The sequence below is a fragment of the Caretta caretta genome, chromosome 3, assembly GCF_965140235.1.
Source record: "Caretta caretta isolate rCarCar2 chromosome 3, rCarCar1.hap1, whole genome shotgun sequence".
NCBI lineage: Eukaryota > Metazoa > Chordata > Testudines > Cheloniidae > Caretta > Caretta caretta.
Genome location: NC_134208.1, coordinates 48,845,513 through 48,856,834, shown reverse-complemented (window position 1 = coordinate 48,856,834; position 11,322 = coordinate 48,845,513). Strand labels below are relative to the sequence as shown.

At 45.0% G+C, this 11,322-nt stretch overlaps 1 protein-coding gene across 1 annotated transcript; it reads right to left on the bottom strand.

Moving 5' to 3' along the window:
* Positions 1 to 2,613: 2,613 nt before the first annotated feature.
* On the bottom strand, positions 2,614 to 4,124 carry LOC142071473 (uncharacterized). Its single transcript, XM_075126216.1, has 2 exons — positions 3,545 to 4,124; positions 2,614 to 3,157 (listed from the first exon to the last, which is right to left on the bottom strand). Exons 1-2 carry the CDS (start codon positions 4,122 to 4,124, stop codon positions 2,631 to 2,633), a joined length of 1,107 nt encoding a protein of 368 aa, XP_074982317.1. The 3' UTR covers positions 2,614 to 2,630.
* Positions 4,125 to 11,322: the final 7,198 nt, after the last annotated feature.

The following is an 11,322-nucleotide window of genomic DNA, read 5'->3' as shown; positions in this document are numbered from 1 at the left end:
CGGGCATCTGAGAGTGCTGTCCAGAGCAGTCACAATGGAGCACTCTGATGGGGCTAAAACATTGTCGCGGGTGGTTCTGGGTACGTGTCGTCAGGCCCCCGTTCCCTCCCTCCCCCCGTGAAAGCAAGGGCAGACAATCATTTCGCACCTTTTTTCCTGAGTTACCTGTGCAGACGCCATACCACAGCAAGCATGGAGCCCGCTCAGGTAACCGTCACCCTATGTCTCCTGGGTGCTGGCAGACGCGGTACGGCTTTGCTGCACAGTAGCAGCAACCCCTTGCCTTCTGGCAGCAGACGGTGCAATACGATTGGTAGTCGTCCTCATCGTGTCCGAGGTGCTCCTGGCTGCGTCGGCTGGGAGCGCCTGGGCAGACATGGGCGCAGGGACTAAATTTGGAGTGACTTGACCAGGTCATTCTCTTTAGTCCTGCAGTCAGTCCTATTGAACCGTCTTATGGTGAGCAGGCAGGCGATACGGACTGCTAGCAGTCGTACTGTACCATCTTCTGCCAGGCAGGCAAGAGATGAGGATTGCTAGCAGTCGTATTGCACCATCTTCTGCCAGGCAGGCAAGAGATGGGGATGGCTAGCAGTCGTACTGTACCATCTTCTGCCGAGCAGCCATGAGATGTGGATGGCATGCAGTCCTTCTGCACCGTCTGCTGCCAGCCAAAGATGTAAAAGATAGATGGAGTGGGTCAAAACAAGAAATAGACCAGATTTGTTTTGTACTCATTTGCCTCCTCCCCTGTCTAGGGGACTCATTCCTCTAGGTCACACTGCAGTCACTCACAGAGAAGGTGCAGTGAGGTAAATCTAGCCATGTATCAATCAGAGGCCAGGCTAACCTCCTTGTTCCAATAACAACGATAACTTAGGTGCACCATTTCTTATTGGAACCCTCCGTGCAGTCCTGCCTGAAATACTCCTTGATGTACAGGCACCCCCTTTGTTGATTTTAGCTCCCTGAAGCCAACCCTGTAAGCCGTGTCGTCAGTCGCCCCTCCCTCCGTCAGAGCAACGGCAGACAATCGTTCCGCGCCTTTTTTCTGTGCGGACGCCATACCACGGCAAGCATGGAGCCCGCTCAGCTCACTTTGGCAATTAGGAGCACATTAACCACCACACGCATTATTCAGCAGTATATGCAGCACCAGAACATGGCAACGCGATACCGGGCGAGGAGGCGACGTCAGCGCGGTCCCGTGAGTGATCAGGACATGGACACAGATTTCTCAGAAAGCATGGGCCCTGACAATGCATGCCTCATGGTGCTAATGGGGCAGGTTCATGCTGTGGAACGCCGATTCTGGGCTCGGGAAACAAGCACAGACTGGTGGGACCGCATAGTGTTGCAGGTCTGGGACGATTCCCAGTGGCTACGAAACTTTCGCATGCGTAAGGGCACTTTCATGGAACTTTGTGACTTGCTTTCCCCTGCCCTGAAGCGCATGAATACCAAGATGAGAGCAGCCCTCACAGTTGAGAAGCGAGTGGCGATAGCCCTGTGGAAGCTTGCAACGCCAGACAGCTACCGGTCAGTTGGGAATCAATTTGGAGTGGGCAAATCTACTGTGGGGGCTGCTGTGATGCAAGTAGCCCACGCAATCAAAGATCTGCTGATATCAAGGGTAGTGACCCTGGGAAATGTGCAGGTCATAGTGGATGGCTTTGCTGCAATGGGATTCCCTAACTGTGGTGGGGCTATAGATGGAACCCATATCCCTATCTTGGCACCGGAGCACCAAGCCGCCGAGTACATAAACCGCAAGGGGTACTTTTCGATAGTGCTGCAAGCTCTGGTGGATCACAAGGGACGTTTCACCAACATCAACGTGGGATGGCCGGGAAAGGTACATGATGCTCGCATCTTCAGGAACTCTGGTCTGTTTCAAAAGCTGCAGGAAGGGACTTTATTCCCAGACCAGAAAATAACTGTTGGGGATGTTGAAATGCCTATATGTATCCTTGGGGACCCAGCCTACCCCTTAATGCCATGGCTCATGAAGCCATACACAGGCAGCCTGGACAGTGGTCAGGAGCTGTTCAACTACAGGCTGAGCAAGTGCAGAATGGTGGTAGAATGTGCATTTGGACGTTTAAAGGCGCGCTGGCGCAGTTTACTGACTCGCTTAGACCTCAGCGAAACCAATATTCCCACTGTTATTACTGCTTGCTGTGTGCTCCACAATATCTGTGAGAGTAAGGGGGAGACGTTTATGGCGGGGTGGGAGGTTGAGGCAAATCGCCTGGCTGCTGGTTACGCGCAGCCAGACACCAGGGCGGTTAGAAGAGCACAGGAGGGCGCGGTACGCATCAGAGAAGCTTTGAAAAACAGTTTCATGACTGGCCAGGCTACGGTGTGAAAGTTCTGTTTGTTTCTCCTTGATGAACCCCCCCACCCCTTGGTTCACTCTACTTCCCTGTAAGCTAACCACCCTCCCCTCCTCCCTTTAATCATTGCTTGCAGAGCCAATAAAGTCATTGCTGCTTCACAGTCATGCATTCGTTATTCATTCATCACACAAATAGGGGGATGACTACCAAGGTATCCCAGGAGGGGTGGTGGAGGAGGGAAGGAAAATGCCACACAGCACTTTAAGCACAGCACTTTAAAAGTTTACAACTTTAAAATTTATTGAATGACAGCCTTCTTTTTTTTGGGCAATCCTCTGTGGTGGAGTGGCTGGTTGGCCGGAGGCCCCCCCACCGCGTTCTTGGGCGTCTGGGTGTGGAGGCTATGGAACTTGGGGAGGAGGGCGGTTGGTTACAGAGGGGCTGCAGTGGCAGTCTGTGCTCCAGCTGCCTTTGCTGCAGCTCAACCATACACTGGAGCATACTGGTTTGGTCCTGCAGCAGCCTCAGCATTGAATCCTGCCTCCTCTCATCACGCTGCTGCCACCTTTGAGCTTCAGCCCTGTCTTCAGCCCGCCACTTACTCTCTTCAGCCCTCCACCTCTCCTCCCGGTCATTTTGTGCTTTCCTGCACTCTGACATTATTTGCCTCCACGCATTCGTCTGTGCTCTGTCAGTGTGGGAGGACAGCATGAGCTCGGAGAACATTTCATCGCGAGTGCGTTTTTTTTTTTTTTTCTTTCTAAGCTTCACTAGCCTCTGGGAAGGAGAAGATCCTGTGATCATTGAAACACATGCAGCTGGTGGAGAAAAAAAAAGGGACAGCGGTATTTAAAAAGACACATTTTATAAAACAGTCGCTACACTCTTTCAGGGTAAACCTTGCTGTTAACATTACATACATAGCACATGTGCTTTCGTTACAAGGTCGCATTTTGCCTCCTCCCACCGCGTGAACGGATTTTGGTTGAATGCCAGCAAACATACACTGCAATGCTTTGTTCTACAGTGATTCCCCAGTACGGGTTGCTGGCCTGGAGTGGTAAAGTGTCCTACCATGAAGGACGAAATAAGGCTGCCCTCCCCAGAAACCTTTTGCAAAGGCAGAACCGCAAATGCCAGGGCAAAGTAATCCTTTCACATGCTTGCTTTTAAACCATGTATAGCATTTTAAAAGGTACACTCACCAGAGGTCCCTTCTCCGCCTGCTGAGTCCAGGAGGCAGCCTTGGGTGGGTTCGGGGGGTACTGGCTCCAGGTCTAGGGTGAGAAACAGTTCCTGGCTGTCGGGAAAACCGGTTTCTCCGCTTGCTTGCTGTGAGCTATCTACAACCTCCTCATCATCATCTTCTTCGTCCCCAAAACCTACTTCTGTATTGCCTCCATCTCCATTGAAGGAGTCAAACAACACGGCTGGGGTAGTGGTGGCTGAACCCCCTAAAATGGCATGCAGCTCATCATAGAAGCGGCATGTTTGGGGCTCTGACCCAGAGCGGCTGTTCGCCTCTCTGGTTTTCTGGTAGGCTTGCCTCAGCTCCTTCAGTTTCACGCGGCACTGCTTCGGGTCCCTGTTATGGCCTCTGTCCTTCATGCCCTGGGAGATTTTCACAAAGGTTTTGGCATTTCGAAAACTGGAACGGAGTTCTGATAGCACGGATTCCTCTCCCCAAACAGCGATCAGATCCCGTACCTCCCGTTCAGTCCATGCTGGAGCTCTTTTGCGATTCTGGGACTCCATCATGGTCACCTGTGCTGATGAGTTCTGCATGGTCACCTGCAGCTTGCCACGCTGGCCAAACAGGAAATGAGATTCAAAAGTTCGCGGTTCTTTTCCTGTCTACCTGGCCAGTGCATCTGAGTTGAGAGCGCTGTCCAGAGCGGTCAGAATGGAGCACTCTGGGATAGCTCCCGGAGGCCAATACCATCGAATTGTGTCCACAGTACCCCAAATTCGAGCCGGCAACGTCGATTTAAGCGCTAATCCACTTGTCAGGGGTGGAGTAAGGAAATCGATTTTAAGAGCCCTTTAAGTCGAAATAAAGGGCTTCATTGTGTGGACGGGTGCAGGTTTAAATCGATTTAACGCTGCTAAATTCGACCTAAAGTCCTAGTGTAGACCAGGGCTTAATGACATGGCAGTAGAGTTTTCTCCAAAGTGAAAAGCAGTCAGAAGGAAAAGCTATATGTGGATCAGGTGTCTGAGGTGGAATATGGCCAGAGATGTATGTTGCAGACACTGTATGACATTAATTTTGAAATTTGCTTTTGTTCCAAATTGAAACAAAAACAAAAGTTCCAGTGAAACAACGTTTTTGAAAACATTTCATTTCAGGTCCACTGAAATGTTGCATTTCACCTGTTTATTATAATTTGCAAAATAATAGACATTTTTTAAAGTTGTTTCAAAACAAAATTCAAAGCGTTCCATTCTGAAAATGTTGAAAGAAGAAGTTTCAATATTATCAAAACACTTCCATTCATTTTCTAAACAAAATTGTGTTGAAATAAACACGTTCCTTCAGGAAGTTTTTATTTTGCCAAAATTGCATTTTCCAATGGAAAAACATTTGATTTGAAAATTTTCAACCAGCTCTAATATATATAATATATATTAAATATAAATCTTCCCCAAAACTCACCCTGTTATTTAACAGTAAAGGTTGTTCAAGAACAACCACCACCAACCCAAATATAAAAAGCCCTGCAGGAAATCCATGTCAAACACAATACAGCAACCAATCAACAATTTATGGAAAACACAATGTTCGTCCAGCCACATTCAAAACATGTCTCTTCATCTATCACTCCCCCCTGATACACAGAACAGCCATCAGGACAATTGTGTTCAACCTCTACCAGGTAACTGTGTTTGATGTTCTTTTCAGTGATCACATAATATCGGTTTCACATTATATTAAGGCATAAACCATAATAGTATAAACAGTAATAGATGTAACTACATAGGTACAGGGAGGCACAGCTACAATTGCTGTGGGAAGCATCTTGGAATTTCATGTCTGTTGTGCAGTTATAGCTTCAACCATAATTTTGCATTAATACTGTTTTTTTGCAAAGAATACTAAACAAGCCAACGGAGAAACTTTAGCCATTCCTAATTAAAACACTAAATCAAACATGTCAGAAAACAAATGACTAAAATACACTACTACTACTACAGTAAAATTAATGACGCTGTGCTTATTGTAGCAATATTTCAACTGTTACAATATGGAGCTTTAAGACCCAAATAAATTCTTTCTATACAATTTCCTAAGCTTGAAGTACATTGGCAATGATTCAGCTGAAATTAATATCATCCATTGAATTTTTTCCCATTTATATAGTTTTCTATTAAAATTTAAAATGTTCCTATGAACAAAGAAGCTTGGACTAGACAATGTGGAACCTTTGTATGTAATCTGTATGCTATCATGGGCCTACCCTTCAGTTATGTTTAAACTGGAGAAAGCAACAAACTTTTATAAGTTCTAGTACAAGTGAGAATGAAAATGGTTCACTTGATAGACAAGAGAAATGTCCCAAAAAACCCAAACCAAAACCTGCTGAGTTCTGTAGAATGTGCATACATTTACTCTGGGAAAACTAAAGAGATCTCTTCCTCTCTACTTGTTACGTCATAGTTTACACACACAATATGAAGTATTGTATGTGAACTTTCTCACTGGGTACTCAGCTAAACAGTGCCCAGTCTGTGCACTACCAAGGGACATACTTGTAACTAGTGAGGAGTTCAAAAGACCTACTTCAATTGCATGTGTTATTCATATAAATTGTTTTCATATTTAAGTGCACACATCCACAATATGTGTTTGTACCTTCCTTGGTAAACAAAGACAAATTGTTTGTTGATTGAGTTCACCTACAATAAAAACCTGCCATTCTTGTCCTGACCTAGTAGTTACAGGTATAGGGCTGGGGAAGGCCATGTGTTATGGCTCTGTGGGCTGCTTTCGACCTTTGTTCCACAAGACAGATCCATGCATGGAATAATGGATGGCTCAGGGGACTGATAACAGGTGAGTTAATACATTTGTCCCCAAAGAGTCTGACAAAATTATGGCTATATAGCAGTTTGATAAAATCACAGATAATCAAGATTAGTTAATTGCATTATTTTCTTAACACTTTCCAGGTTCTGCATTTTCACTCCTGTAGAGATACAAGACAGTCTATCTATCTAGAGTCGTACAATATGCACATCACATGCACATCCTGGAAGCAGCGGCTGCGGGGGAAACCAAACTCCTGGGAGTAATTTCCTCACCATAGGAGAATAGGAATGCCCTAACACAAGGCTGTCTCTTAAAGTGTGACCAAGATTTGATACTATCTGGTAACTGCTCGATGCCATGTGAGAAAGAAGTTAGTGGAGTTTAATTCAGTTGCTCTTTTGGATTGGAGAGGACATCATAACTGGCACAAATTAGAGCCTATATTGATAGCCTCCACAGAGAAGTAGAAGACTGAAAAAGCATGGAGAAAAAATTACCCGCTCAGTTCTAGATGAGGGTTCTTTGGGGCACGGTTGAATCAGTGGTGTGCAAATGTGCACTGCTAATGTTTGTATACATTAGTTCTGCAGATAGAGAGCTTCACTCTCCAACACTCAGTCTGGAACTCTTTATAAGCACTAAATTCAGTATGGGATTGATCATGACCCCTCTTAGGCACCCATCCAGGAGAGTAAGGAACACTCTTATGCTCTACCATGACATAACATCAGTGGAGGCTGCTAGCCTGGGGAAGAGACCAGCTGCTGCCAGACATCTATTGTCTCTCTGCAGGTGAGTGAGTAGTGGAGCCTTGGTTCTAACCTCCAGTGTTCCAGACCACACACTGGAGCGAGCAGAGAGGAAGAAACAAAAGTGCTGGGGCAGGTATTTCCCCCTGCAACAAGGCAGAGCAGAAACCAGATTGTGATTCAGAGCCAAGCTACATGATGCCCTTTACCTGAGCTGGAATGTAAGATATTGGAATGAAGCTACTTCCCTCAGTCATTACTGTGCATCTTCCTTCCACCCTGGCTAAGCAGGAGGGATAGAATCCAGTCAATGGAATCAATGGATGGCATTGTGTTACCTAGTTTGACATCCAGACAGGAGAGGGCTCCATAATCCCCTGAGTACAGGAAAAAGGATGTAACATCTTAGGGTTAGAGAGACCCTGATCAGGAGAGAGCCAGAGGCTGCAGGTGAGAAGGAGCAGCAGCTTGAAAGCTGGCTGCAGAGGGAAGGCTGGGTTGCAAGCAGCCTGAGAACTGGGACTGAAAGCTGGACGGGGAACCTCCTGTTGCTGATGGAGCAAGCAGTAGTTGTAGCAGGGGGATACAGAAGTGTGGCCTACAAACAGAAGGTGTAAGGGGGTGACTGCACATATATAGCAGTCATCAGTGTGGAGGAGACCGCAATGAGACTGTAACCTCTAAATGTCTGGGTTGGACTGGCCCTAGGGTCTGGGTTAGGAACCCTTAGGAGGATTTTTAATTATTTTGCCCACTGTAACACAACATTTGGTCTCATTTGCCAAAAGTATTTAAATTTTAGTCAATAAATGAGAATAAAAGTAATTACATATAAATAATTGCAAAAGGCTCCAATGTGATTCAGTTGCTGCTCTATCCCTACTGTGAACGGCACAGTACCCTACTTGAAAGCTTTTTGATAATTATTATAAAGACTTATGCAATTTGCCCTGCACCACCAAGTATTTGTTTTAGCATAATCATTTATATCTGACTGTACTGGATCTGTCTGAGCAGTGCAAAGGGGGAAAAAGTAGAATTCAATTCCTTGAAATAGACAGGTTTTTGTATTTTTACTTATGTATAAAAATATGTCTACAAATCAGTCTAAACCAAGTTTGAGGACGCAGACACAACTTTGTGCATAACTTCCGGAAGTTTTATACTACTGAAAAGATGGCACATGGCTGCAGGCAGTTTCTCTTACTCAACCCTGAGGAACAGAAAATCCAAAGTCCTAACATTGCCCGTCGCTGACTGGATTCTTTCCCTCCAGCTCAGCCAGGGTGGGAGGAAGATGTCCAGTAATGTTTCTGTAAAAACTTGAGAAGCACACTTTCATGACTCTGTCACTGGCATATGTGCTTAATGGTTGCCATGTGGTCCACATTCCAATCTCTATTTGTATTCAGTTTAAGAATTTGATAGAGCAAGATATTCTGAATCTCATAAATAAATTAAATAGTACAAAATATCAGTTTTGTACATAAGTCAAGTGCGCATAGTGATAAGAAGGCAAGGATGGGGAAGTAGGATATGTGGTTTCTATTCCTGGCTCTATTAAAGACATCCTGAAGTGTTGGGGAAGTCAGTACTTCTCATTCTTCATCTATCTCATGGGTCATTGTGGGGCTTAAGTCATTAATGTATGGAGAGTGCGCTGACTGATAAAAGATGCTGTAAGTTCAAAGTATTACTAAGTCTCTGAGAGAGGAAGTGGTGTTTCCATAGAATCTAATAAAGACTAGTCACTGCACCAAGAAGAGCTTACAATTCTTTTTAACCAACAATATCAGTGTGATGGGTTGCCTCCCTTAAGGTGCCATCTGATGTGCTGAGATACCACCGAGCCTGCCTGTTCTGCCAGCCTGGGCAACCCTCTTACCTGTCTTGCTGAACCAAGCTATTAAGCCTCCTTCAGCACACACATAGGCAGGGCCACACCCAACTGCAGAACAAAACAGACACTGAGATAAGGTCTGGGAAGACTCAGCTTAAGGGACTTGCCCCAGCACTCAGGTGTCCACCTCCCTTGGAGTGCAGACCCAAAGGTATATTATGAAATCCACCTCCGCCCTCAATGTAGAAGAAGGTATGCACAGCCTTTTGCCCCTTCCCCCCAATTATTAATTGTACAAATGGGGTTATAGTGTAAAAAAGAAATAAGTTTATTAACTACTTAAAGTGAATTTTAAGTGAATATAAGAGATAACAGACAGAACAAAGCAGATTACTGAGTAAATAAAACAAAATATGCAAGCTAAATACAATATACTTAAGAAACAGGTTACAAAATGTAATTTCGTACCCTAAATGTTGTTTTAGGCAGATTGCAAAGTTTCTGTGGTTTAGAGTTCCAGTTATATTTCTTTTCAGACTGGACCGCTGTCTCAGTCTGGACTCCCCCCTTGCCTTCCCTTCAGGTGTCTTTAGCGGTCTTTCTTCTTGGGCAGACAGGCCATGGAGAGGAAGAGTCCCATTAACCTTCCTCCCCACCCTTAAATAAGATTTACATAAGGCGGGAATCCTTTGTTTCCCAAACTTGACACACACACACCCCGTTCCCTTTCTGTGGAAAGTTACAAGAAATCGCAGATAATGTTTAATATCCAGTGACAAGCCACCTGACCTAGGGCTTGGCTACACTTGCAGATGTAGAGCGCTGGGAGTTAAACCAGCCTTTGGAGACCGCAGCAGGGAAAACGCAGCTGTGTGTTTACACTGTCAGCTGCACGCGCACTGGCATGACCACATTAGCAGCTCTTGCAATGCCACAAAGAGCAGTGCATTGTAGTAGCTATCCCAGTGTCCAAGTGGCTGCAGCATGCTTTTCAAATGGGGGCAGGTGGAGTGTGACAGGGAGTGTGTTGTGTGTATGTGGGGGGAGAGACACTGTGTTTTGGGGGGCAAAGAGTGTGTCAGCATGCTGTCTTGTAAGTTCAGACAACAGCAGACCCTCCGTCCCCCCACCTCTCTCTCTCTCACACACACTCACAGCAGCAGCATTCCACAGTAATGGTTTGCTTTGTCCCAAAGCAGATGAGCATGCCAGCTGTCAGAAACGGAGCTTTAAAAGGGGATATTCGCATGCCTGCAGCCGAGTTCAAAACAATGAGAAGAGTGGCCACTTGACTTCAGGGGATTATGGGATGTTTCTGAAGGCCAATCACAGCACAGTAATGCAACACATCGTCCACACTGACACCCGGGCATTTCAGCCTGGGCGCAGCAAGCTTTATGCATCTCATGGAGGTGGATTACCAGGAGTGCTCCAGCTGCAGAGTCCAGGCACTCTAAGTGCCTTGACAATGTGGACACCTCAGGAGTTAGGGCGCCCAGGGCTGATTTAACGTGCTCTAACTTGCAAGTGTAGCCAAGCCCTTATTAGTGTCACAGTTACATCCCCAGATGCCTCCCAAAATGGAGAGAGATTAGTATCTTCATGATCTTGTTGTTCCTTCCTGACAGCCCATCAGATCTGATGGCCTGTTGTCTGGTGGGTGTCTTCCCAATACACACCCAGCTGTAATTGTTACATAGTCCACATTCCTAACTTTAGATCCAGAAATGATACATTCATGAAAATTGGATAGTCACATTCAGTAAATCATAACCTTTCCAATGATACCTTATAAGACCCATCTTGCATAAAATATATCTCAATTATATCATATTCATATGATAAGCATATTTTCATAAAGAATATGGAGTGTAGCATCACAATCAGATTATTAATATTCAACTGTTTTGATATTTCCATATTTTGTTATATTTGCAGCCCAAGAATCAAGGTATCCATATGTAAGTTGAATAAAATAAATTGGGTACAAATCCAAACAGTGAATAATTCCACCAAATTTAGACTACATGCTCACAAATCTTTTAGAAATTATGGAGCTCAGCAAACATACTGTTAACCTTTAGATTTTGAGTACAAGATTATACTATACCAAATGGCATTTTATACTGAATAAATCTGAAGGTGAAATATTGTGTAAAAAAAAACCCTGCAACATATCCTAAACTGTATAATGCAAGACTTCTACTAAATGTGGTAGAACACATTAATGTTTTCCTCAAATACCATCTGTCATTCTGGAATGCAGCAGTGCAAGATCACTGTGTCTTTGGTTTACCAAGAGACCAACACTGTAGGCACATCACCTAAACAAATTGTTTTTAGATGGTCTAGAACAGGGGTGTC

What these genes read in the sequence shown, in the direction of transcription:
- LOC142071473 (XM_075126216.1), bottom strand. Translation starts at nt 4,124, where the DNA reads ATGCAGAACTCATCAGCACAGGTGACCATGATGGAGTCCCAGAATCGC. An exon ending in AGGCGGAGAAGGGACCTCTG is followed by an intron (nt 3,158 to 3,544) that starts GTGAGTGTACCT and finishes TTTCTCCACCAG; the next exon opens with CTGCATGTGTTTCAATGATC.